Source organism: Copadichromis virginalis, linkage group LG10 (genome assembly GCF_057382275.1).
Source record: "Copadichromis virginalis isolate Kocher_CV1m ecotype Utaka linkage group LG10, C_Virginalis_male_GT1.1, whole genome shotgun sequence".
NCBI classification, from domain to species: Eukaryota; Metazoa; Chordata; class Actinopteri; order Cichliformes; family Cichlidae; genus Copadichromis; species Copadichromis virginalis.
Genome location: NC_140627.1, coordinates 28,717,137 through 28,744,915, shown reverse-complemented (window position 1 = coordinate 28,744,915; position 27,779 = coordinate 28,717,137). Strand labels below are relative to the sequence as shown.

Below are 27,779 nucleotides of genomic sequence, written 5' to 3'. Positions count from 1 at the left end.
TTCAAGTGGGTTTAATGTAATATTCACACAGTCATACTCCAGTGGATCCATATGGGGCGAACTCAACGTTCAGTATCTCACCCTCTTTCACACAAAGCATGCAGAGTTGCACACAGCTCAGAGGCTCACCCTCTCACAGCGGTACTCTCCGAATTTCACCCCCCGGACGATCTGCTGATAAATGAGGTTTGTGGCAACGTAGTCCTCGGCAGGGTTGTGCCAGGGGCTGAAGATCTCCTTCCTGAAGAACAGCCTCCAGGGAGCATTCCTCTCCTGGGCGCCCTGCTCCTTTGCGTACTGCTCACACTGCGAGATGGCGTCCATGACGTGATCGTTACCGCTGCCCAAAGACGACACCTGATGAACACATACTTGCAGTTAAATAACTCCATGAGATCTGAACAAACTGACTAAATGTTTTCATTTTAAAAAATATTGTTTATTTAAATTTAGTTTCAGTTGGTTCCAAGTATTAGTTTGATCATTTCACTTAAGTTTGTCTTCCATGTTAGATTTAGGAAATTCATAATACACACTAATGTCGTGCAGACGTCCCAGATGAGCACCAAAGCACGTTTTCTGACAAACGTCTTAGTTATAGTTAACTGTTACAACCTCGCTGTCAGTAGAGCCTGTGTTTTACCTTGTCAAACAGAGCTATGTACAGCGAGAAGCCAAAGCGATCTTTCAGGCTGATTTTGTCCGCCAGTGCGTTGCACAGCTCGCTGGCTGTGGTAGCCGAATCTGCGAGGAGTGTCTTTGTGGTGCCGTCCATGAATGTCACGGGGAGCATGATGGGCTTCTTAGACTTTGTGGCCTGGAGGGAAAAACAATGAGACTCATGTTCAGACAGGCAACAGTTCAGATGTCCTACAGCTATACAGCATTGTGGTGTTATAGGCTCACTTCAAAATATAAATATTACAACCTCTACCATCCAACCACCTGTAAAAAAAAAACCATTATTGATATTAAAGATAATTAACCTGTAGAAAACCACAAAAAGAAGAGATGAAAAAGTATAACAAAGTATAAAAAATTCAAATTTAATTTCAGTTTTTGATCAGTCATTACAGATTTAAATTTTTTGTTGAGGTCTTTAATTTGTGATGTTTGATTGTGGTTATTTTGTTTTGTAATTATTGGTTTTGTGTGGAATAAATAAACTTTTATCCTTTATTTTTGATGTCTGCCTCATTGTGGTTACTGAAGAGGAGAAAGAGCGAGCTGCCTCCTGAGAAACACGAGTCAGAAACTGACAAAGAAGGTCAGAAGGTTGCTGCTACAGTCCTCTTGATCCAAACTTTGATAAATAAATTTAAAATTAAAGAAGGACCAATGGCTTCTTCCGGATCACACGGGTTGATGTTTTAATGAGAATTTAAGAGAGAATAAATATAGTAAAGAACACTGAATTTTAATAAACTAGCTACATTTAGCTGTTTTTTGTAAAGTTTTACAGTTTACGGTAATTTGATGTAAAACATCGTCAGGCTTTCTAGATGTTTCTTCATGTATGTAATGTAACATTTTAAACACCTGAAAAACAGTATAAAAACTATCTTAAAATCATCTCCGTTTTCAAACCAAAGTATGAAAACCAGTGGAATGATATGAAAATATTTATTATAATAAGCTCTCAGTTATTTTCAGCTAATTCTAGTTTCTAATATTTAATGCTGATATTTATTACAGTTATATAGTTATAGATGTATTTCAACAAACAGTTATTATTTAATACAGATTTTAGCTAAACTGGACACTCCCTCAGCACACAGTGAGCTTTGTAACTGTTACTCAGTGATAACAGTGACAGCATTAGCTACATGCTTTGCAAATTCCTAAAAACCACAAACAGAACAACAAACGCTGATAATCCCATCAATTTACTGTTGCAAATGCTTCCAGTTAAAAGATGAGACACTTGACAAACTGGATTCACTGGACTTGACGACACAGAGCAGAAAGATTTTTGGCACCTGCAGTTCCAACCAAGACGGCGGCTGCATCCGAGTGCGGTTGACAAACGTCCTCCTCAACCTCTCCTCGCAGTAGGGAGCATAACCCGGAGGACCGTTTTTCAAAAATGTCCGTAGATACTGATAAAAGAGCAGAGAGAAGAGAAATATTCATCGTATTACTGACATAAAGGCCGTTTACAGCCCTGAGCAGTTTAAAGGTTAAAGGTGTGACATACCAAAGACATACCAAAGGCACTGACACACAGCATATTTATTCTGTTTACATAAATGAAATCAAACTCATAACTCAATTTTACTCAAATCAGTCAGGAAAAAAAGTTAATTAAAAGTTTCTAAAGCTAAACGTGATTTTCAGATGTAATATTTTGTTTTGAGTCAGACCAGAAAACTTTTGCTATGTTTTTTTTTTAAATGAATTCTTGCAATGATCAAACTGCAGATGAAATCTTTGAGATTCTCCCTTTGACTACTTTATTTTAAGCTTTTACTTCTTTGAGGACTTAAACTGATTCTCAGCCATCAGACCTGCTGATGGTGATGGTGGAGACGGACAGACTACTGTTTACTGACTGAATGCGAGTGGATCGAGTTATAGATCTGTCCCATCTGCTCTCCTGGACTGAAATCCACTGCCGGAAAACAAAAGATTATATCTTTGTTCGTAGTGTATATGACTTTATCTTTTACACATGTCTGCTTTGGATTAGCTGGCTGACCAACATTAGTAAAAAGGAAGAAACATTGTTAGGTGGCTGATTAGAAACATCAGCCACATTTGAAACCCGGTCGTGTTTTTTTTTTGTAAATTTCTGTTGACATGCTTATTTATTGCAGTTTACCATTATTTCTTTATTTTATGGTCAAATTTAAATCATCTGTAATATATTATTATTAAATGAATTTTCTTTTTGTTCCTGACCTTTCATGTGCAGTACAATTACATGGATGAAAATAATGGTACTGCAGGCGGCATAGGGCCGAAACAGTGAGTACCACAAAACACTTTAAACAGGCAGTGGTGGGCAAATATCAGTAACGTGAAGATACAAGTGAAAAACTGAGCGTGTAAAAGTGCAAAAATGGTGACACTGCAGTTACAATTGTGGTTATTTTTTTCCCATTTCAGTTTTTAAATGAGTTGCAATTTTCACCAGTTAACCGTGAGGTTTTATCATCAAGTTTCCCATCAGAAATACGTTTCTTACTTTGACGAACTTCTCGGAGGGGGCGAAGCAGCCCACGCAGAGGGACAGCAGGATCCATCCGCGAGCGTGGCTGCTTTTGGACGGGTTCTGGCTGAGCTGCTTGCAGATCTGACAATAGATCTCGTCTCTGAGGCAGAGGACAACATTCAACAAACAGATCAGAGGCCTTCTTCAATACACGAGACAGTCACCACAGCTAAATCAAATTAGACCCCATTTAAAAAAACTTTCCAAAGAGGATTGCGCAGCATCTGGATGTAGGGACTGTGTTCCTGCAGCGAGGTGATCTATCGCCAAATATTCCATACAGAACATACTCCAGGTCTGCTATGCCAACAGCATAAAATGGTTTCTATTTAACACTGTGTCTTTAAATTGCTAAAGCCCAGTGAACCCGAGCTCAACAGATGCTGAGGCAGGACTCCTCTGGCAGTTTCTAAGACCCAACAAAAAATGGAGAGTGACCAGGTTTTGTGCTGAATCTGAATCATTTCTCTGTTTCTCCAATATTAAAAATTCTTTCTGTTAATAATTTTAATTAATTTTACTTTGGTTTCCAAATTATCTTCCCTTTTTAACTAATCATCCCATTTTGTTTAAATATTACCGTTTATAGCATTAGTTATTAATTGCTGAGTTACAGGAGATTTTCTGTTTTTGCCTTATTTGTGTTCCGTCTTTGTGAGAAATTTATTTTTCTTTTCCTTTAAGTTTCTTAAACTGTGTTGCAGCATCTCATATGTGGGCTTCCTCTAAGATGTGAATTAGAGTCTCTAATAGTTTACAAAACCATACAGTGGAAAGTGACTCTCTGTGAAGCAGACAGGAGGAGTATATGTCTGCAGATTATGAGACCTTTAATTTTGACTGTTCTGAACGGTTGTAGTAAATGCACAAGCCAGAATCATCTCAATAGCTTTAACTTAATAAGACATACTTTTAATAATCATGGTATGAAAGTAAACCTCTCTCCACACTAACTATTCAAGCTCCACACTCACAGGAGTAACGCTCTCCACACTTGAATTTAGCCGAAAAAGCCATCTGATTTCAACAAACCTATTCATTTCAATTCAGTGTCATCTTCAAGACAAAATCTACAATCAGAATAAATCTTGAAGTTTTTCATCAACTCCAGAGAGCAAAAACATCAGTGCGTCATTTGCTTGGTCCAAAAACATCGATAAAGCATCGTCATGCTGCCGCAAGCAACATCTTCATCCCTCACTGCTGCTTCTAGGAGCAGCCTCTATTTAGTGCCGATGACACTCATGGGTCACCTGAGGGTGGGCCGCAAGATGCCGTTGCCGATGATGAAGTGAAGTTTCTCCAGGTTGGAGGTGGGTCGGTCCTCCAGCATGCTGTTTCCCTGGAGACTGTAGTCCCCCTCTGTCAGCCGCCTGGTGACCTGCCATCAGCGTTACAGAGAAAAGCATTAATTTGAAGGTTTTGAGCTTAAATTTGCAGAATCCAAGAAACGTTTGGATTTTTTTTTCACTCTTTGGGCTATAGTGGTAAAAAACTTCCCAACAAGAAGTCTACCCCAGCTGTTGTGGTTAAGAGGTGGGGTACACCCTGGACTGGTTACTGATCCATCACAAGGCTAACGAAGAGAAAAAACATGGGCCCTCACATCCAACTGAGAACCACCAGGTAACCTAACAGGCTTGTCTTTGGATCTCTATGTTATCAAGTCAGACATTATCTATGTAGGTACAGGGAAAATATGCAAACATTACAGCAAATGTAGGATCTGTTCAAGGTGAGGCAACAGTGCAACACTGCACCGGTGTGCCACCTTCAGTTTCCCGGTGTCCAAGTGTCCCAGTGCTTGAAAAAACCCCAAACAGTTATGCCTATAACTTCTGTTCCCCGAAGGAAAGGAATGAGGTACAACACAAATAAGATGGGATATCACACCTCTGCATGTCCTGGCTGAAGAAATCTCTATTAGCAGCTTTAAGGCAGATGACCTGTGATGACTGTGATGACATGCACACAGGCTCATCTGCACATATAGCCCATCATCACAATGATCCCTCAGTTCGATAGCAGTCTTCACCAAGCCAAGTTGGGGCGGGGCATAGCGGGGCAATCTTGTGTTGTACCCCGTTCCTCTCCTTCAGGGAGCAGAAGTTATAGGCATAACTGTTCATTCCCTTTCAGTTGATTGACTCGGTACAACACATATAATATGGGACACATATACACACCCCATAGAACAGCCACCAAACTGGAGTCACCACTGACGGTACTGACTGCACCGCCATTTTTGTCCAGGTTCTCCCATTTCTTTTGTTTAAGTTAACACTCTTTTAAGGTTTGGTTATATACTGTTATCACGTCACCCTATGATTAAAAGTGGAAAACATGGGACATGTTAAATAAATTATTTACTTAGATCAGCTGAAAAGAAGTGATGTGTTTCTCACCTCCTCAGTGATCTTGGACTTCCTCTTCAGAGTGAGTGACACGAGTTTATGCCTGACGCTGTTCCTCTTCTGGCTGTCTATGGAGCTGTTCTGTAGGTACAAACAGGAGATGACATTTTGGAGGCTCTGACCTGACAATCTGTAACGACTCATACAATCCCCAGCATCCTCTCACCTCTCCCTCCACCTGCAGCTCCTGCAGCTCTCGCTTGAAGGTCCTCTTGCCGAGGGTTTCATAGATCTTTGTCATGACGGGGATCTTCTCGCTGCCGTCGTTGATGACCATCGGGCATTTGGGTTCCGGGAGGTCGCCCATGAACCTCAACACAGTGATCCATACAGCTAAAGCCGCCTGGAGGACAGGTCAAATATGGCAAATAAGAAAAACTTTTTTGAAATCACCTGATTTTTCATTATACACGTTAGAGTGATTTCAAAATTATTCTACAGCATTATCTCTGATTTATAAAAATAAATAAAAAATCACCAGCTTTGAGACTCTTTTTCTGTAGGTTACAGCCTATATTGTAGCACCACTAGCAGTCAAGAGTAAAGCATTGTAAACATTTTAGTAGGCCAGTGTTTGAAGCCCAGAGGATTTTAGTTGATCATTCACATGTCTGAACTCTGACTTTCTGCTAACGAGGAGTTACAAGGTCCCTTTGTGTAGGTGTGACTGTTTTGCCGTCTCAGTAAGAACTTTCTAAGATGATTGGATTGTGTTATGTGTTATAATAAGAAAATTAACAATTTATTCATACCAAAACTAAACTGAAAAACCAACATTTTTGGTGATATGGTTGTGTTCTCTTCTTTTTCCAGAAAAAGGACAAAAAGCGTGACAGTTTAACTTGGTTTTTTCGCCCAAAACATATTCGTAATCGGCTCAGCAGCCGGTACGTGTGTAAATCTGCTGAGTCCATTAACACATAATACGAATAACTTAAATAGATGATCGGGGGCTGTAAAAGGCTTTGGGATTGAGATCGAAGGTCAGCCTCACCAGCTGGTCTCCTTCGTCCTCGTGGAAAAGCAGAGGTTGTTTCAGTGGCCGTCTGATGTAGGTGTGGATGGAGACACCCTGGAAGTAGGTGGCTGCAAACTTGGAGAATTTATACTCTGACAAATCCTCCTCTTCCTCGTCAGGTAACGGGGGAGCCTCGCTCAAAACCTCCTCTTCAGCTTCCTCACCACAAGGCGTGTTTTCCAAATCCTGAGAAACAAAATGATATGTGAGAGAAATTTCTAGGAGACAAAAAACAGAAGAGCTGAAAGGAGAGTGAAACATTTAAATCAGCCAAAAACCAGAGACCAAAACACTGAACACTGTTCTTGGTGAGGACCAAACAAACCATTCACTTCCTACATCTAAATAGTACTAAAACCCTCAGTGTAGACTAGGACCATGGCATCACTAAGTCTGAGGTGGAACCTGGTGGTGTCGACTGGACAGAAACAGAATGTCTCAGAGGTTTACTATTGGACTCCGGGAACTGCCTGCATACTTTTACCACATGAGCCGGAGCATTTCCGTGGACCAGGAGGAACCCAGGACCCACTACACCAGCATAGGGTCTGACATGGGTCCAAGGATTACATCCTGATACCGAACAGCAGTCAGGGTCCTGTTGCCTAGCCTGTAGAGGTCTGTGCATCCCTCTGTGGATATGCCTTACCAGACCACCATTGAGCCACTGTCATTTGTGAATGATGTTGCAGGCAACATGATTGGACCTTTTCACGTCTGTCACACGTGCTCAAAGTGAATCTCATCTGTGAAACGCACGGGGTGCCAGTGTTGGTCCTGCCAATTTTGGCTTTCTATGGTAAATGTCAGTCAGGCGCTATGATGCCAGGCAGTCAGCACAGGGCCCAATAAAGGAAGTCAGCACTCAGACCACTCTCATAAAGTTTTTTCAGATTTTTTTGGTCAGACATTCAATTCAATTCAGTTTTATTTATACAGCGCCAAATCACAACAACAGTCGCCTCAAGGTGCTTTATATTGTAAGGTAGACCCTACAATAATACATACAGAGAAAAAACCCAACAATCATACACTCAACAAAAATATAAACGCAACACCTTTGTTACTGCTCCCATTCCCCATGGGATGGACGTAGAGACCTAAAATTCATTCCAGATACACAATATAACCATCCCTCCCAAACAGTGGTCACAAATCAGTCCAAATGTGTGGTAGTGGGCACATCTGCTATATTGAGATAATCCATCCCACCTCACAGGTGTGCCACATCAGGATGCTGATCTGACATCATGAGTAGTGCACAGGTGTACCTCAGACTGCCCACAACAAAAGGCCACCCTGGAATGTGCAGTTTTTTGCGCTATTGGGGGTCTGGGGACCCAGAACCGGTCAGTATCTGGTGTGACCACCATTTGCCTCATGCAGTGCAACACATCGTCGCATGGAGTCTATCAGATTGTCAATTGTGGCCTGTGGAATGTTGGTCCACTCCACTTCAATGGCTGTGCGAGGTTGTTGGATATTCGTGGGAACTGGTACACGCTGTCGTATACGCCGGTCAAGCACATCCCGAACATGCTCAATGGGTGACATGTCCGGTGAGTATGCTGGCCATGCAAGAACTGGGACATTCTCAGCTGCCATCTGCCCTGAACAATGTGAACCATGATTCATCCGTGAAGCGCACACCTCTCCAACGTGCCAGACGCCATCGAATGTGAGCATTTGCCCACACAAGTCTGTTACGGCGACGAGCTGGAGTCAGGTCAAGACCCCGATGAGGACGACGGGCATGCAGTTGAGCGTCCCTGAGACGGTTTCTGACAGTTTGTGCAGAAATTGTTTGGTTGTGCAAACCAATTGTTCCAGCAGCTGTCTGGGTGGCTGGTCTCAGACGATCTTGGAGGTGAACCTGCTGGATGTGGAGGTCCTGGGCTGGTGTGGTTACACAAGGTCTGCGGTTGTGAGGCCGGTTGGATGTGCTGCCATATTCTCTGAAACGCCTGTGGAGACGGCTTATGGTTGAGAAATGAACATTCAATGCACGGGTGACAGATCTGGTTGACATTCCTGCTGTCAGCATGCCAATTGCACGCTCCCTCATTGCTTGTGGCATCTGTGGCATTTTGCTGTGAGACAAAACTGCACATTCCAGGGTGGCCTTTTGTTGTGGGCAGTCTGAGGTACACCTGTGCACTACTCATGATGTCAGATCAGCATCCTGATGTGGCACACCTGTGAGGTGGGATGGATTATCTCAATATGGCAGATGTGCCCACTACCACACATTTGGAATGATTTGTGACCACTGTTTGGGAGGGATGGTTATATTGTGTATCTGGAATGAATTTTAGGTCTCTACGTCCATCCCATGGGGAATGGGAGCAGTAACAAAAGTGTTGCGTTTATATTTTTGTTCAGTGTATGACCTCCAATGAGCAACCACTTTAGCGACAGTGGGAAGGAAAAACTCCCTTTTAACAGGAAGAAACCTCCGGCAGAACCAGGCTCAGGGAGGGGCGGGGCCATTTGTCGCAAATGGTTGGGGAGAGAGAAGGAAGACAGGATAGAAGACATGTTGTGGAAGAGAGACAGAGATTAATAACAAGCGTGATTCAATGCAGAGAGGTGACTGAAGAGTGAGAAAGGTGACTGAGGTCATTAAGATGAGATGATTATTTAAGACCTTGTATGTGAGGAGCAGGATTTTGAATTCAATTCTGGATTTAACAGGGAGGCAATGAAGGGAAGCCAATAGAGCAGAAATATGTTCTCTCTTTCTAGTCCCCATCAGTACTCTTGCTGCAGCATTTTGAATTAACTGAAGGCTTTTCAGGAAGTTTTTAGCACATCCTGATAATAATGAATGACAGTAGTAGCCTAGAAGTAATAATGTGTGAACACATTCACACCAGTGGCCTGCGGGAGGTCATTTTGTGGCTCTGGCAGTGCTCATTCTGTTCCTCCTCGCACAAAGGAGCAGATACTGGTCCAGTGATGGGTTAAGAGCCTTGAGCCTTCTATGGCCCTGTCCAGCTCTCCTCAAGTAATTGCCTGTCTCCATGTTCTTGACATTGAGATAGGAGACACAGCACACCTCTTGGCAATGACATGTATTGATATTCCATTCTGAAGGAGTTGAAGTATTCATGCAACCTCTTTAGGGCCAAGGATATTATCTTTATACTATTTCCATCATAAATGCATGCAGGGGCATGCACAGATTACCAGAAATTAAGGAAATTACATATTTGACATTTCCTGGAAAAAAATCCCAAGAACCCCATGTGTCCCCCTCAAAAACCGGAGGGGGGAATCCTAGCTAATGGATGATTTAATCAGACATCTTTTCTGGACTACAAAACCCACATATACATACTTCAAAACCAGCAGGTGCCTGTCCATCCTGGTTGGGCAGCGGCCCGGAGTTCCCCAAGAAACCAAACATACGGTCAACCATGTCCGAGTGGTCGACTGGCTGCTCCTTCTCCCTCTCCATCTGCTCCAGCAGCTCCTTCTTCCTCCTCGACTCCTCCTTTTCCTCCCGCTCCCTGTCCTCTTGCTGCTGTGCCAGCTGGATGAGCCGCTCCTGGTGTTTCCTTTCAGCCTCAGCCTTCGCCCGCCGAACTGTCATCTGGTTTCGCAGCTGCTCCTCCTCAGCCAGGCGCTGGCGCTCAGCTTCCAGTCGATGCTGCAGCTGTAGAGGGAGGTGAGAGGAGGAACAGAGGGACAAGAGTTCACAGAGGAAGGTGGAGCATTATGCTTACATTTTCTCTGTTATCTTATTGTTTGTCTTGCTCTCTATTAACTGTTAGTCAAAACTAGAGTAGACACTAATCTACCAAATCATTATCATTAGATAATAGTCAACAAAGATTATGAATATTGTTTAAAGCTGAACACGACATGAAGTATGAGCTATTCACAGAAGAATAAATCTAAACTTCTACACACTAACATAACCAACAATGAATAAAAACAGTGCAGAGGTCAACACTGTAACACTCTGACACATGAACATGTTTAACATGATAACACGCAGCAGCAGCCGCCTCTGGTCTGTCACCCGCTCTGCTGCGGTGCTCCTAGAGACCTCACGCTCTTCGCTTGAACTGCAGACATGTTTGAGAATATTACAGTTCCCCGAACATTCAATTTAATAAGAAAATGAGATTAAGCAAACATTTACAAAATACAATATTTTATTTAACAGTCTTCAGGGGAAAAAATCATATAAAAATAGCAATTTTACCCTGAAAAAGTTGAAAAGCTAACAAACATTTCCATAGTTTACAAAAGCTGTTTTCACACATAAATTCTGGACAATTTCCTGAGACTCAGGTCAGGATATTACCCACATTTATGCTCTCAAAGATGTAGCACACAGGGGAAAACAGTCTGCACCGAGCAACTGGAAATACTCTGAGAACCAGCATGTCAGCGCCGGCAGGTTAAAGACTGACCTGACTACATGGGACATTTGCATTCTCACATGTGAATCCATCGAATCGTGTTTATCACAGCTCAGAGCTGCAGTGCATGTATGAAAACAGCTTTACAGACTTTTATATAAAATCGGTGTAACATAATGTGTTAAAAATAGTTTTACGGTGACATAATTTAGGTCAACAGAGTTTAATACAGAAAGAATAAATGTAAGAATATATAAAGACAAGTGAAACAAAACTTTGCAAAAGATCTAAACAATTATTTAAACTCACACTAACAAATCCTGGCTCAGAATGGGCCTTTGAGCCGTGACTACCCTAAACCCAATGAAGGCCAGCAGAGGCAACTCATGTGACCTAACCAATCACATGATGTGAGGGTGGCTTGGCAACTTCCAGGACCACCACCAAGATGACAACCCCACTCAGAGTTAAATACCCAGGACTAATATTTTCATCTTATGTCTGACCACATGATAAACCAAACTGTCCAACCTTTATTCCAAGACGGCTGGACGCTGTGTAAAATGTAAATAAAAACAGAATCCAATGATTTCTAAATGTCATAATCCCATATTTTATTCACAATAAAACACAAAACAAATCAAATGTTTAAAATGAGACATTTTACTGTTAAATGAAAAATATTAGGCAATTTTTAATTTGATGGGACCAACATGTCTCAAAAAACTTGGAGAGAGGGGGAAAAAAAGGCTGAAAAGTAAGTGGCAATAAAAAGAAACATATAGAGGAAAATCTTTACAACTAATCAGCTTATTTGGCAACAGGTCAGTAACATGATTGGGTCGTTTGGGGTGGAGGGCCCACTCCTGAAGACCTTCTATGACTCTGTGGTGGCTTCTGCTATCTTTTATGGTGTGGTCTGCTGGGGCGGCAGCATCTCTGCTGGGGACAGGAAGAGACTGAACAGGGTGATCCGAAGGGCCAGCTCTGTTCTAGGATGCCCTCTGGACCCAGTGGAGGTGGTGAGTGACAGGAGAATGGCGGCTAAGCTGTCATCCCTGTTGGACAACGTCTCCCACCCCATGCAGCAGACTGTGACAGCACTGAGCAGCTCCTTCAGTGGGAGACTGCGGCACCCACGGTGTGGGACGGAGAGATTTCGCAGGTCTTTCCTCCCCACTGCTGTCAGACTCCACAACAAAGACTTTAACTGAACAAACACACACATCCACACATGTGCAATAACACTAAGTGCAATAATCTTTTCTGGCATCATTGTATTTTTACTCAGTTGTATATAGCATTCGTATTCTATTTTTATCTTATTGTATATTTTTATTCTATTTTATTCTACTGTATATAGTATATTATTTTATTCTATTCTGTACAGTTGTGTACTGTATTTATTCTTATTGTATTCTAATTTTTGCATCATAACTTTTGCACTGTCCACTTCCTGCTGTGACAAAACAAATTTCCCACGTGTGGGACTAATAAAGGTTATCTTATCTTATCTTATCTTATCTTATCTTATCTTATCTTATCTTATAAAAAGAGCTTCTTAGAGAGGCAGAGTTTATTGGGAGTAATGATAGGCAGATGTTCTCTAAGAATTGCATTTCAAAATAAAATTCCTCAACGTAAAATTGCCAAGACTTTGAATATCTCATCTTTAATGCACATTATATCATCAAAAGACTGAGAAAAATCTAGAGAAATCTCTGCGCAAGGGACAAGGCTAAAAATCAATAATATGTCTATGATCTTCGGGTCCTCAGGCACCACTTCATTAAAAATATGTATGAGTCTGTCATGGAAATATCTGCATGATCTCAGGAACACTTTCAATAAGTTGGGGTTTTACATTATAACTGAATAAATTACATCCTAACCAAGCATATTTAAAAAAAACCACATACACACACATTAAACATTTTCATTGGAATGACAGGGATTTCCTTTTGAATCAAAAAAAGAAATAAAAAATAACTTACAGTGGTGGGGTGGTCGCTTTTTTAAATAAAGCCTGACATGACTGATACAAAAATCAAAAGGTAAGATTCAATTATGGATTATTTTGCTACTTCATTGAATCATTTTGCTCATTGTAGCAAATAAAATTATTGGTGATTAGAGGCCTTTTATTTATCAAAGGATGAAATCAAAAGATTTTTGTAACGGCACGCTGACGTTTATATCAACTCCCTAATTCTTTAGTGGCTGTTGTCACAATTAAGTTATTCACATAATTGCTATTCTCATGACAATGTGAAGCCAGAGCCACCAGAGCAGCTTAACATAAAGAAATAGTTTTTTTCTGAAGGTAACAAAATCAAAAAGTGTTATTTTAAAAATTATTTTAGCATTAAATAAGATAAATGGCACTAATAAGCGAGTTATATGTTTCTGACTGAGATTCATTTGGATATTGTTAGTACAGACTGTATACAAAATGCTGATCAGCCACAGTGTTGATAACCACTCCTTACTAAATAGGACTCTTAATGTGATCTTAAGTTACAAAATTGACATTATTAAACAAGGCATAAAACTAGTGACTGAGGCCATAAACTCATCAAAAAGGGTTTAATGAGATCATAAATCAAAAGAGGTTATGAGGTTTTTGCAAACACAGGACCCCCTGCTCTGGTCATTACAAAAAAAATATGGAGGTTTAAGGCACTTCTGCATTGGCTTCACTTTTTGGAGCTGGTAGCTATGTAGATCTATACTAAGTCTGTAACTTTTGAACAGAAGCTACAGATGAACCCTTTTTTTCCACTTATTATGCTAAGCTAAGCTAACTGGGTAGACTTGAAAATGATATCGTCTGTCTCTTCATCAAAGTAACAAACTTGTGTTCAGTTGCATCTAGCACAGATAAAATATAATAAAGACGCCATATTATCTTTCACCTCCATCTGTCAGTCTGCCCTCAGGACCAGTGTTCTCGTCTTCCTGACTCGCCTACAACATGATTTAGGTAGCAGTAGTAAATGTAGTAACTATTTACCTCTGCCCTGAGCCTCTGGCAGAGGCGTCTGGCTATCATGCCCCTGGTGTAGGCCTGGATGGTCAACACGGCACGAAGACGCCGCCAAAATGCCTGCCGGATGAGGAAACCGCGGCAACGGGCTTGGATGAGAGTCACACGAAGGCGAGTCGTCCGGTAGCTTCGGTAGTACTTCCTCGACCTGTAGACGGCCTGGAGACGCAAGAAGCCGGACTGCATCTGAAGGAGGGGAACGCGTTTGACAGGTCAGGGATTATTGTTATGTATTTAATTTGTTTTTTGTTGGTGTTGTAATTGTTTGTATTGGACACTGTGTGCTGAGGCTCGCACATGACTACATCTTGGGGAAGGAATGTTTTCATATGTCTTTAACATTTGCAAGAAGCAAGATTGTAAAAACGACCAGGCTCAATTTTATGCAACTTGGAATAAAATAAAGAAAGAGCTACCACTGCACTCTGTCTCGTTTTAATCTGGTTTAAGACGACCTTGCAAATTTGAAAACAAAAAACAGAGAGAACAGATGAAAATTGGAAGAAACAAATACATACTGAGGCTTTCAGAATATTTCAGTGCATAAAAAACTACAGAAAAACAGGCTGTTGATGTAGACAACTCACAATTTGGTAATTCTTTCTGTACCGGTAACCCCTCCAGACCTTCTGAATAACAGTCACAGCGCCCTTCAGTCTGAGGAAGTTTGTTCTTGGAGGAGTGACAGAAGGAAACAAACTAGATTTCAAACCTTTATCTTTGTAGGTTAAGACAGAAATCTCTTTTCATTACTCCTTTGCTTCACGCTGTGGTAAACCAAAGATATGTATATATCCTGGACCTAATTTTACACTTTAAGGAAGAAGAGAGCATTATTCCAATGAGCTACAAACACTTTTGATATTTGGGAATCGCCTACAAGTCGCTTACCTCTCTTTAAGCCCACGCACAGCCTTCTGGATAAGGATGACCTTGTCGGTGATGGCGTTGTCCCTCTCTATCTCCAGCTGCATGTCGTGGTGATCCTGAAAGGAGACAAAGTGGCAAATAAAGAAAAGAAAAGTTATTAAATTATAATATGCAACAAAAAGGCACAGTAGAGCTCTTTTGCCAAAACTATGTTTAATAACTTAAATAAAACACTTGAAATTATCTTTATAGGAGCTCGTGTTTTTTGCCTTGGGGACCCATACTGAGACAATTCGTCTAGAGGGAACAAACTTGAGCTATTAAAGTAAAAAATGTTCTTGGTCATCAAAGTTTTTGGTGATTTTGCTTTTATTAGAAAAGAACAGTAGAAACAGCCAGGAAGTACAGCATTTCTACCTAGTGTATACCCTAACCACATACAATTGACCTGCTAGGATGGTTTGCCCCCTCAAAGTGTCTGGTTGGGGATGACAGCAGTGAATGTCATTGACTGATTGAGCATGCTTGTGTTTTCTCTTTTTGCTGCTATGCTAAAAAGAACCTGCAAAATCAAAAAAGTTTATTGAGCTGCAGAAGAAATCCTGTGATAAATGAACTAAAGACCTTGTTCAACATTTACACAGATGGACACTGCAGTGAGCTTCATTAAGAAGGTCTAAAACTTTTTTTAAGGCAGAAAAGCCTTTTGCTACATCACCAGGAGCCTAAACTGTCTAATATTCTGCCGAATATTCAGAAGTCTTTGGATCAAGGCCTCAGTAAGCTAACTTTCACATGAGGAAACCAACCTTTAGAAAGATTTTAGTCTTTCCAATCTGCCAGTCATCATGTTTTCCCAGCCGGGCCTGGACTATTTGCTGACAGGTTCCCCGTAAGTCCTCCTGGAAAGAAAAAATGAGAAATAATGACTCCTGACATGAATTTGTACTTTGTTTTAAGGTTTATCATTAAGATTTTCATCAGAATTAAGGAAACGTTGAATTACAGTCAGTTTAACTCTTTCGACCTTAGACACCTACTGGGGTAACCCTCGTTTCTCTTCTCTGAACTTTCTGAGCTGTCATATTAGATTTCCTGCCTATAAAACAAAATGACTGATGTCAGGGGGATCTTGGAAAAATCCAGAACAAACCACAACTTTACTGATATATAGTAAAAAATGTCAAAACTCATCATTAACGCTACAGGGGAGGTCATCAAATGTTGTCTCAATGGGGGAAAGAGTTAAGAAGGTTATGTAGCAATGTGTCAGTTTTAAATTTAACAAACATCTATTAAATATATCCAAATATATTTTTTAAGTAAGTTAATTTAAGGTCAAAATTCATTAAAGACAGCTTCAAATACTTTCCAAACCATATTCACATTTTTAAACAAGGGTATGCTGCTGTAAATATACCGTAATTATATTTGATACAAGACTGGAAGCTCAAATAGCCTCTACACCGTGTTTTATATGCTGTATTAATGTGGATATATGCTCTAAAAATCCATCATTCTGTAATCTAAGTAAAAGATTCTTTAATAATAATGATAATATCTCAGCTAAAATAATCTGTCAGGACTAAGCAGTGAAACAGATGACTGATTTTAATGTTGACCTGTATGTGAGCAGGTTTGACGCCAGGCATCAGGACTCGGTAACGATCCACAAATTCGGCGAAGGTGTATCTGATTGGATAACCCGCCCGCCTAATCCGGATGGTCTCCATCATGCCAGAGTAGCGCAGCTGACGAACGCACAGCTCTCGATCAAACAGCTGAGAAGGAGAAACAAGCATCCAGTGTTAAAACGTGAGTTAACCCTTTTCTGCAGTGCCTCCTGATTTGCAAATGAAGGCTTATAAAGGTTTGGGGTTCAAACCAAAACTAAATCTACATCATGCTAAAGTGGGTCACACAATCACTGGTGAGCTATAAGCTATGAATACGTGAAATTAGAAGCTTACAGGCCCAGTTTTATTTTAGTTTCAAACTAATGTTTGTGATGCTTGTGTTTTAGACCATTTCTATAATTTCAGGAGCGTTAGTTAGCTTATCGCAGCTAACTACGTTTCAGGAAGATAGTTTTCCCAGCAAAAATATAGTCCTACTGATAGTCTTATGTTACTGCAATAATACTTTTTATGACTTTTTATGACTGTATGTTCAGCATTACGAGTGTTGAGTTTTTCATGAGTTTACCTTCAGATAGAGCCAGCGTTTTCATGCTGTAATAAGCTTTTATGCCGGGTATATGCTAAGCTAATTTAGCATCATCAGTTTTCTCATTTAACTCCACAACTATGAGAAAGTTTAATATATATATATATATATATATATATATAGTATATAGTGTATATAGTATATATATATAGTAAAGAAAACTTTACTATATAACAGAGACAGTCTGTTTTCACAAGGGGGCGGTGCTATGCCGTGGCTGCACTCTGAACTAGGGTGACCAACTCTTTTCCCCCGGACATGTCCACTTTTCACATTCTGTCCGGGGGGATTTAAGAAGTTATATAAGTCATAACATAAGAAGTTATGACCTGCAGTCTATCTGGGTCAGATATAAACCAAGTTTAGGTGGAGTTTATTTTCGTTGTGCTGACATTTTACAGTCAGTTACAATAACTCGTACTGCGTGCTAGCTAGCATGACGGAGTTTCTATACAGCTGGGTGGGTGCTATGTTACTGATAGTGATATGATATCGGTTTGGATATGTGGCGAGATGGAAACATGAAGATGAAACCAGGAGATGTCCTTACTGAATCATCAGAGCTAAACAGGTGATGGAGAAACAGGTTTACCTTTTAGGTGACATGAATGAGTTGAAGGGAAGTTCTGAACTGTTTCTGAGAGACAAATAACACCAGGATCCTTTTCTATGTAGCTGACAGCTGGTAACTGTGTCAGGGGCGGGTCTAGCAAAGTTTTGCCAGGGGGCAGGTAGGGCATTAACAGGGAGAGGGGGCACAAGGAAATACTTTTCTTTCTTATTCTCATTTAAAATGTCTCACTTTTATTAAATAATTATCTGAATCTTACAAACAAAGTTCTTATCTGATGTAAAATGTATAGAAATCATACATATACCAACAAGACTGTACATCACTGTCACAACAGTGTTCGTTTTCATTCAAAGGCTTTATGGCTTTTCCTATAATACCTGGTGGGCCGGTCTCTAGTCAAAATGCCCTGGTCAAGTTTTTGTCCCAGTCCAGCCCTCATACCGACCCAGTACTGGTAATTCTTTTTATGCAGATGAGGCATTATTTCTGTACCATTATTTAATTCCAGAGGTTTTTAAGTTATTTTTTTTTGCACTTGTTGACTTGTAAAAGCCTATATGACATATTTTATTTCACAATTAATTAACCACACAGAGAAGGCATCGTTTAAATATGTTAAATATGTTTCTTTAAGCAAGTTCTTCATGACTGAGCTAAGTGTCCTCTTTTTTTGGAAATCAAAATATGGTCACCCTACTCTGAACATATCTCTGTACTCTGGGGCATCGCAACACAGAAGCGCATACATAGTAATAAATCACGCTCACCATGGGTTTTTTAAGTTCGTTGGGTTTTATACAGCGAACGAAGAACGGCTGACACACACTGAGCGTCCTCATCAGCAGCTCCAGAGATCGTTTGAATTGACTGCTCAGAGTCGGGGAGCGCTTCCTCGTCTCAACGCCCTACGAACGCAAACACATACAAAACAGATAGTTTCAGAATGTTTGCACTGCAGGTAAAGACATGCTATTGATGCTGCTGTAATGGGACATCACAATGGTATATAAAACACCCTAAATGGGAATTTAATTTTGAACCTCTACAACCATAAACAACCAGTGGCTTCAAACTCTTAAGATCCACAAAGCAAACACAGATTGCTCTCACGTTATTTCTATTGCACACGACGGACAATTAAAAGAGGAGACAACACAAAATCTCTGACACCAGTTGTCACTGTGATCCTGTGAGTAAAGCCAAAACAAAATTAGATTTAAACATTTTAAAAGCATGCAGGAGTTTTCGTCTGTATGCAGAACTGCCTACTGTGTCAGAGAGTTTGAAAGATTATTTTTCATTAACTTCACGCCAAATTTCCCCTCATCAGCACAATGTTCCCCTCTGCTTTTGGCACACCTGTGAAATAAAAAGAAGGGCTGAGAGGGAGCAGAGGGATGCTGCTAAGCACGTCATGGATAATTGGACGGACTCGGCTTAAGAGAACACACACGGGGTTGGAGGGACCACATGTGGCTAAAGGCTGGTGATTACCTTGGGAGCAGGTGTGCTGGGCTGCTGATAGCCACATAGAAACTGATTTCAGGAGGAAAAGAAAGAGGAAAGAGAAAAGAGAGCAGAGTGAGAGGAGGTGTTTGTCATTAGGAGAGAAGCCGAAGGAAGGCAGAAGACACGCACGATGTTAACAACACCGGTCTACAGATTTAAAACGCTTCAGAAAGAAACTGAAAATGATGCAATGTGTTAAAGTAGGGTTGCTCGGCTATGGTAAAAAACATATTCATGATCATTTTGATCAATATTGTAATTTCATAAGTACATGGTTAATCTAATTACTTACAAGCTTAAACATCATGCAATTTATAAATCTTTAAAACAAATTAATAAAGAGAGAGGTGGATGCGGTGTGGGACATCGGGTCATCAGGTAGGGAGCTAGGACCTTTAAGCTTGCCTCACAAGGGCAACTCACAGTCCCTGCAAAGCTGCAGCCACACCAAAGACAGGGGGTGGCAGATGTGCACATCGTGGGAGATCTGTGCAGTGGGAGAGTGATGGAAAGCCACAGTCTCATGTTGCTGACAGGGGCCGGGTAAAACAAAGGCAGCTGCTCAGGCTTAATGTCTTTTACTTCTTCTACCTACTGCTCTTGACCAAAGGCTCTCTTTCTGTCATTGTAGCTCAAGCTGAACAAACAATCGGTGAGGCTGAACTCTTCGAGAGGCGTGAAGGTGCGCTGCTGTAAAAGCCTTCATAAGTTTGCAGTGAAAATTAATCCAAGAAAGTAATAATTTCTTCCAGCTCAAAGCCAAAATAATAAATAAAGTGAATATCGATTATTTACCAACCCAAATAACCAAATAACAAAACAGAAAAAAGATACAACATACAGTGTCATGATTTTAATGCATTTGTTGGTCTCACCATGGCAACATCAGCCTGGAAGATCTGCTTGATGAACTTATTCTTGGACGAGTGGACGAGCTGAATGATGTCAGTGTGGAGGCTGTCTCGGTTTTTCTCCAGGAAGCCTGAAAGGAGGGCGTAATGAGAAAAAGCAAGACAGAGGACTGATTATATCTTATTTGAATCAACATTTTTACTGCACTGATTTTTGCACAGAAATTTATTTACAAAAAAATATCACTATATCTTGGTCATGTTTTCAACACTAAATTGAACTGAAACGTTTTAATCAATATCTTCTGTGAGTGTGACAACTGCTAACTTGCTTGAATGACCTTTTCAGATTAAATGAGAATGCAATGATTTTAAAGGAACAAGCTAAACTTCACACAGCAGCACAGTATCGTGCATGAGCAATATTCAATTAAATTTTATTTATATAGCACCAAATCACAACAGTCACCTCAAGTTGCAATACATGTATTTAAGAGAAGTTTAGGTTTTGCATTCACATCAATTTCCAAACAAACTCAAACAAACCAAGGGATATTTTCCTGAGGATGAAACGACATGTTAGTGAATTCTGTTCAAAGCTGGTCTGCATGTTGTAGCTTAGAGACATTAAACAAAGTGAGGTTAAGTTGTTAAACTTAACCTCCTAGGACCCGAACTCTTCCACGGCATGCATTTTTCATTTCTCATTGATATTTGGGCATATTGGGAACCAATGAATGTAAAAACAAAGAATTACCAGATTTTTTTTTTTTACCTGATTTTTGTTTCTAAGAAAAATGAGAGCCACGTATGAGGATATTCATTTAAAATTTCGATAGAACAGTAGCATATAATGTCCTCGTAAGTGGATATCAGGCCCTTGTAGAGCAAAATTGAGTATTTTGGTCTAAATAACCCAAAATGGGATGTCCACATATGTGGACGCCAGGTCCTAGGAGGTTAAAATTAAAAAAATAGTTAATCCACACCGGAACCAGCCACACAGGACAAATAAACACTGGGAATGGGGCTGGTCCTGAGTTAAGGAGTGTGTTGAAACTGATGATCAGCCACTAGTGGACATTCCAGGCTGTGGTTGTCTAGGTAACCCTATGTATTTACCATGGTCTCATACGTCAGTCAACACTATCCTTCACTCTCATGTGTTGTGGCTTCAGTGTCTTGTCTTGAAGTTGAGAGGCCAATGGGCGGGTCCCCGTAGTGCCCGTAGTCACTTAAAGTCGCTGAATGTAATTGACTTTCAGTGGCTTCTGGACTAGGGATGGGTACCGGTATCATTCAATTCAATTCAATTCAATTCAATTCAATTCAATTCAATTTCTTTATTGTCCCACAAGGGGAAATTAGTTTAGCAGCAGGAGGATAAGAACAAACAGAACAATACTATAAAACAATAATAACAATAATGATAAAAAATTCAAGGACAATTATTTGCCATTAAGGAGACAAGACGCAGTAGGGATAAAAGAGACCTGGAGTCTTTTAGTCCTCCTCGGAGGTACTCTAAAACGGCGGCCGGAAGGCAACAACTCAAACTCACTGTGAAGTGGATGGTTCACACAATTAATAATAGAATGAGCCTTTCTAAGCACATTTCTATTGTAAATGGCCAAAAGTCCATCTTGCCAGCGCCCTGAAATTTTGCTAGCAGTTTTTACCAGAAGTCCCAACCGATTCTTGTTCTTCACCGTTAGGTTACCAAACCAGGCAGCGATACAAAAAGACATCACAGATTCGATAAAACTTCTATAAAACAAGGACAACATCTCAGATGAGACGTTAAAAGATCTCATTTTCCTTAAAAAGAACAGTCTTTGTTGAACTTTTTTAGTAGTGGCATCAGCATGAGATTCAAAACACAGTTTATGGTCAAGTACCACACCTAGATATTTATAACTCTCAACGATCCCAATATCGGCAGTTTTAATGATAGTGGGTGATGAGCTATAAGAGGACTTCCTAAAATCAATAATCATGTCTTTAGTTTTTGACACATTAAGTGAAAGGAAGGACTCATCGCACCAATTCACAAAATCATCTACAACCTGTCCATGGCCTGACTCGTCCCCCACTAGAAGACTGACGATCACTGTGTCATCAGCAAACTTCAGGATGTGTCTGTTTGTGAAATTGCTGCGACACTCATTTGTGTACAGAATGAACAGAAGGGGAGAGAGGCAACAACCCTGGGGTGATCCAGTAGAGGAGGAGAGCACATCAGAAAAGACATGATTTACCCTCACACATTGTGACCTATTAGTCAGAAAGTCTGTCACCCAGCCGACCAGACTAGTGTCAAGCTTGAAATGATTGTAAAGCCTGTCAGCAAGTAAGAGGGGTTGAATTGTATTAAATGCAGATGAAAAGTCAGCAAATAATAATCTTGCATGGGTGTGGGGGGCCTCAAGATGCTTATACAAGAGATGCAGGAGTGTGACAACAGCATCCTCCACACCTCTCCCTGCTCTATAGGCAAACTGGAAGGGGTCAAGATGGTGTTCAACATGCATTAAAATCTCCTTCTTAATTATCTTCTCAAATGTCTTCATCACTAAAGAAGTCAGAGCCACAGGCCTAAAATCATTCAGTTCCTTAGGAGAACTGCCCTTAGCAACAGGGACAATGATCGCATGTTTCCAAATTTTAGGTACTGTCTGTAGCTCTAAAGAAAGTGAGAAGATATAGTGAAAAATCCCACTCAGCTGATCAGCACAAGTTCTCAGTACCTGTCCACAGATGTTGTCAGGTCCAGGACTCTTGCTTTTGGTATGTCTAAAAAGATTAGCTACCCCTGTCTCATCAATACAAATAGATGGGGGAGTGATGGTCTTTTCCCTCAGTGTGCTGGTCTGCCTAGAACAATCATAGTTCTCAAAACGAAGGTAAAAACTGTTAAGACTGTCTGCCAGATGTTTGTCAGAGGTAAACCCCTCTAAGGTAATGCTGCTTTTACCTTTCGTCTGTAGCCCTGCCATTGTTGGCACCGGTTCTGACATAAACGGTAGTAACCAGACCGAAAAGCAGCGCACATTTCAGTGCTTTTTTCCCTGAGATGTGATACACTTTGGATTCTAGCCAATCATTTTACCTTTCCAAGGATAGTAGGCGGGCCCAGGTACGTACATTCTTTTAGAGCAGAACTACAGCTTAAAAATGCCCAAGGCGAAGCAGTCAAAATTCTGGCTGTACTCCACAGCAAAAGATGCAAACTCAGCAGCCTGCAACAAGTGCTTTAAGCTGATACTGTGCAAAGGAGGTAACACCTCGAATCTGATGAAACACCTGGTGACGCATAGCAGGTTTTTTTTAAGCCGAGAAATGCACCGTATTTGATAGCTTGCTGTGAGACCTCACACCGGCACATCTACTGCCGGTGTGGTGCCTGTTATCGGAACCGGAGTTAGCAACATCCCCCCAAGAACCCGAAGAGGAGAGTCCTGGCCCCTAGCCCTGCCAGTGTAGCAGAAATGATGACGGCAGCAGCAGCCGTTCTTCTCTGGGTCAGTAGCTTAATGTTGTTCGTGTGTAATTTATGTTGAGTAGGCTAATCACGTTATTAAAATAATGCACATAAGGTGAACTAGCAAACACCATCGTAGTTACATGCGGCTGTCTTCTTGTTTGATGGCAAATACTCCCTTCACCCTGGCCAATAAGGCTAAAATTACCAAAGAAAAAGTGGAAAACAGCTAAAAATGAGAGGTTTTTGGACAAAGTATGTTTTTTCCATTGTTTAATCACTGCTTCCAGCCAAGAGTGATACCATATATGACCTATAGCTGCAGAAAAGGCTAACATTGTTATTTTTTTACAAACAAACAGCTAAACATAAGAGGTTTTTGGACAAGTTTGTGTTTTCCATTCTTTAAGCACCGGTTCGAGCACCGGTTCGAGCACCGTTTAAGCACCGGCAACGTTTCAAAAGTACCGGTTTGGCACCAGTATCGGATAAAACCTAAACGATACCCATCCCTACTCTGGACGCTACATTGCTGCTAGTCACTTCCTGTGTGGATGCCCTTTTAAACTTTTCTCAACTACCAATGAGTGTGAAGGATATGACATTAACTTATGACAAGTTGGTAGACATGTTAGATGGTTACCAGGCAACCAGAGCCGACTCCCAGCATCAAAACGATGCACGATGAGTGAATCGCTTCCTGTGTCGATATCCCTTAAGACCGGAACATCTGGCTTAAATGATTTCTTTGTAACTATTCTTCTGGCATCTAAACTCTAAATTCTTGCTTTGATTTTTGCAGATGAAGAATTTCTGATTGAAACCGATATTTATCCTTAATATCCTCTTTAATGTAATTCTGAGTGAATCTTGTGAAACAAAGTGTTCATTTTTGGACCAGCTCAGAGTATGTGATAATGATTAGTTTCTCCAGCAGCTGTAAGAGCCTGAGAGGTGAGAGCTCTGGTCAGATGTGATGAAGCATCTATTAAGACTGCTGTGGCCAAACACCCTCCATGAGACCCTCATCCGAACTGTCTGTGCTTCCTCAGAAAAAACTTCTTCAGACCAAAGTTATTTTTTAATCAATATGATCTTAATGTGCCTGCTGGTAACTTTCCCTACTGACCTTTTAAAAGTAATAACTCGGGAAGAACACATTTGTTTTGAGGAAACAAGAAAAATCCTGTCAGGACAGGTTGATTTCAGAATCAATATCCTCTCAGTGTGCCTGCTGCTAACTTTTCTGAATGACCTTTTGATAGAATGTTTATTTCACCCACTTGATTGAAAGACTCGGGAAAACAACCTTCAAAGGCCAAATTAGGGTCTGGAGTTACTGGAAATTTATGCTTCAGCGGGAAATCAACGTTGTAACCTGATGTGCACCTCCCTAGAAATGTAACTACACGTCAGGTCTATGCAACTTTTGTGACTGGTCTGTTCAGTACAGTCGATTCCTGCTGGCATTTTTAAACGTATCAGTGAGAGAATAAAAATCATTGCTTCAATATAAGTTTAAATCAGACAAACCAACACAAACAGAAAAAATCTGATGAACAGGGACGTACCTCTGGTCTCGTAATGTACCACTCCTGCAAAGTGCTGGATACCAAACTGGGTTTCGTAGCAGTTTTTAGGAGGAATGTAGTTGGAGTTGAGCTTGTGCTGAGAGTTGAGCTTATACAGCATCGTAGCATCAGTTCCCTGAAAAGAAAAAAAAAAAAAACGCACATCAATCAAAGCCAAATTCAGTAAGACTTATCTTTACAAGTATCTACTAAATATCTGTTGCACCTTGGGAAACTTGCTCTCTTCATCTATGAGGGAGATGATGTTCATGGGTTTGTTGGCGATCATGTCCAATGCATCCTGGTTGTCTGTGAACTCAATGTGCTGCCAGCTGATGTCCTCCAGGTTGTATTCTTCCTGCTCCAGTTTAAAGACGTGGCGGACAAAGAATTGCTGCAAGTTCTCGTTGGCGAAGTTGATGCACAGCTGCTCAAAACTACAGTGGAAAAAAAAAAAAGATGACAGCGTTAAACTAATAAAGTAGCATAAATGATCTACAAAAACACTCTTTTACACAACTTCTCACCTGTTGACGATAAAGTTCTCAAAGCCAAAGATGTCCAGCAAACCGATGGATCTTCGGATGATGGTACTCTCGCAGGAAGGAGGTCGGTATATGGCAGCATTAATCTTATCCACTATCCAGATAAACAACCTCCCGTAGATCCCCTGGATGACAGAATTCATGAACTTTGCTGAAGCAGACTCGCTCACCGCCTCCTAAGTGTGCTTCTTCATCACCATCATTGTCTTCGTTGTACGGCAACGTCATTAGCGTCATTAAGGTTCGGAGACTCCCAAAAATATTTTCCCACAGACCCTTTCCCAGACTTCACTCCAACATAAATACTTCATAGTTATTAGGAATGGGAAAATGTTACACAATTACCACCAAAGGTGTAGAAATAACAAGCAGTGTCCCATCCACCAGCATAGGGGGGTAAGTGGAGGGACACATTTTAAGGTAAGCCAGCACCTTCCAGGTCTGTGTGTGTATCGCACCTGTGCAGGCTCTCCTAACCAAGCTCCATAAAACCATCATGACAGTGACAACAAATGTCCATGCCTTGTAATATTATCTAGGGTCTTAAATTCTCGCCTGCTCTGCAGAATAAGTGAGTCTTGCATAGTTGTACATGAACGAGCTCTCCAACTTGCAGGTAATGGCTAAATTGGCTCTTTAGCTCACAGCAGATCTCCTGGAGAGTAAGTCAAGGACTCTGTTACCAGCTATAGCTGTAGAGTGTGTCTGCAGAAAGACAGACTCGTAGAAAGAAGAAGTTGGATTGTCTGGAGGACAATCACAACATGATCTGTGAAAGACTTGGTGATTACGTGTATTACCTCTAAAACAGGACAAAATCGGTACCTTAACAAAGGCGTCCCTGACATCCAGGCCTTGCTCCACACTTAGAGGGGTGACAACACTTTCACCACGTGTGATGAGGGTTCGTGTCGTCAAACACACCATCACATCTTTAGGCTCCACCTACGGTTCACAACGACCAACAAAAGCATCACCAAAAAAACTGCCAGATATCAATTTGAAAGAGATTTAAAGCCACTCTTTTCTAAGGAAGAACAGTAAAATGGTTGTGTGTCAATCATGTGTGTGAGAACAGTTACAGACCTCCATAAGCGACGCAGCGGTCACCAAGTCAGGAGATCTCACAACCACACAGGCGTCTAAATTATCATAGGTACGAGCTGAGGGAAGCAAGACAGAACATCGTTTTCTTCACAGGTTTGTAAAGTTTGCAAATTTTCTGATTGATGCTTCAGATTTGTGTATTCACGCACCCTCGAATCGCAGGTTTCCCATATGCAGGATGGCAGCCAGAAGCTTGGAAATCTCCCAGGTTTCTGTCTCGGTGAACATGAGAACCTTCATGGCTGACAGGATGCTGGAATAATCACTCAGGTCGTTACGACCGTCACACTTTGTGCAGCTACCCTGTGATATAAAAGAAATCCAACTTCAGGTCTGCTGTTTATGAGCAGAACCAGGCCAGCGGCTCCAGGTAACTGCAATGTGGCTTAATGGGTTTCACCTGACAGCTCCGAGTGAAATGCTCTGGGAAGCAGCTACGTGCTGCTCTTTATCGGAAACGGTAAATTAACTTTACATTATTATTATATTACTTATGATCCCTGAAGCTTTGTGCACAACATTTACTGCACCATTTATGTTTCTGTACTTTAGCTTCATCTTACCATCAGGACACAAGGGCACAGTCTTTTTCCACTCACTGTTTTTATTGTAACCTCATGCATTAATTGAGACATACTTTATTATGATTGGTAATTTTTTCTTTTACTAAAATAACACTTTGTTAATCCTTTGGTTGTGGAGGACCGGAGAGGGTGCACTACATACTGGAGCAAGAACATAAAGAGCTTTAAAGACAAGAGAGTGATTTTAAAAGCAACATGTAAGCTGAAAGGCACCAGTGTGTTCTCTCCTTCCAGGCCCAGTAAACACTCAGACTGTAGAGGTTTGAAATATATTGAGGTTAATTAAAAACATTTTTAATAGAGCAGATAGCAGAGCACTGCAGTAGTCCACCCTGTTATAAACAAACAACACAGTGATGTTCAAAGTGCTAAACTCAGCTGTATGATGGGTACATC

General features: G+C 40.9%; 1 protein-coding gene across 1 annotated transcript in view; it reads right to left on the bottom strand.

Annotated features, from left to right (window-relative positions):
- myo7ab (myosin VIIAb) overlaps window positions 1-27,779 on the bottom strand; it is a 51,159-nt gene that overhangs the window by 11,695 nt on the left and 11,685 nt on the right. The window contains exons 9-30 of the mRNA XM_085470962.1: window positions 26,949-27,102; window positions 26,779-26,855; window positions 26,518-26,637; window positions 25,675-25,817; window positions 25,374-25,584; window positions 25,148-25,283; window positions 20,120-20,226; window positions 18,503-18,640; window positions 16,558-16,716; window positions 15,745-15,837; window positions 14,957-15,051; window positions 14,653-14,737; window positions 14,033-14,251; window positions 9,987-10,304; window positions 6,623-6,832; window positions 5,795-5,971; window positions 5,620-5,709; window positions 4,468-4,595; window positions 3,188-3,314; window positions 1,980-2,099; window positions 644-817; window positions 130-357 (exon numbers count right to left, since the gene is read on the bottom strand). Of these exons, the coding sequence (XP_085327088.1) occupies window positions 130-357; window positions 644-817; window positions 1,980-2,099; window positions 3,188-3,314; window positions 4,468-4,595; window positions 5,620-5,709; window positions 5,795-5,971; window positions 6,623-6,832; window positions 9,987-10,304; window positions 14,033-14,251; window positions 14,653-14,737; window positions 14,957-15,051; window positions 15,745-15,837; window positions 16,558-16,716; window positions 18,503-18,640; window positions 20,120-20,226; window positions 25,148-25,283; window positions 25,374-25,584; window positions 25,675-25,817; window positions 26,518-26,637; window positions 26,779-26,855; window positions 26,949-27,102 (3,309 nt within the window). The remainder of the gene's footprint in view (window positions 1-129; window positions 358-643; window positions 818-1,979; window positions 2,100-3,187; window positions 3,315-4,467; window positions 4,596-5,619; window positions 5,710-5,794; window positions 5,972-6,622; window positions 6,833-9,986; window positions 10,305-14,032; window positions 14,252-14,652; window positions 14,738-14,956; window positions 15,052-15,744; window positions 15,838-16,557; window positions 16,717-18,502; window positions 18,641-20,119; window positions 20,227-25,147; window positions 25,284-25,373; window positions 25,585-25,674; window positions 25,818-26,517; window positions 26,638-26,778; window positions 26,856-26,948; window positions 27,103-27,779) is intronic.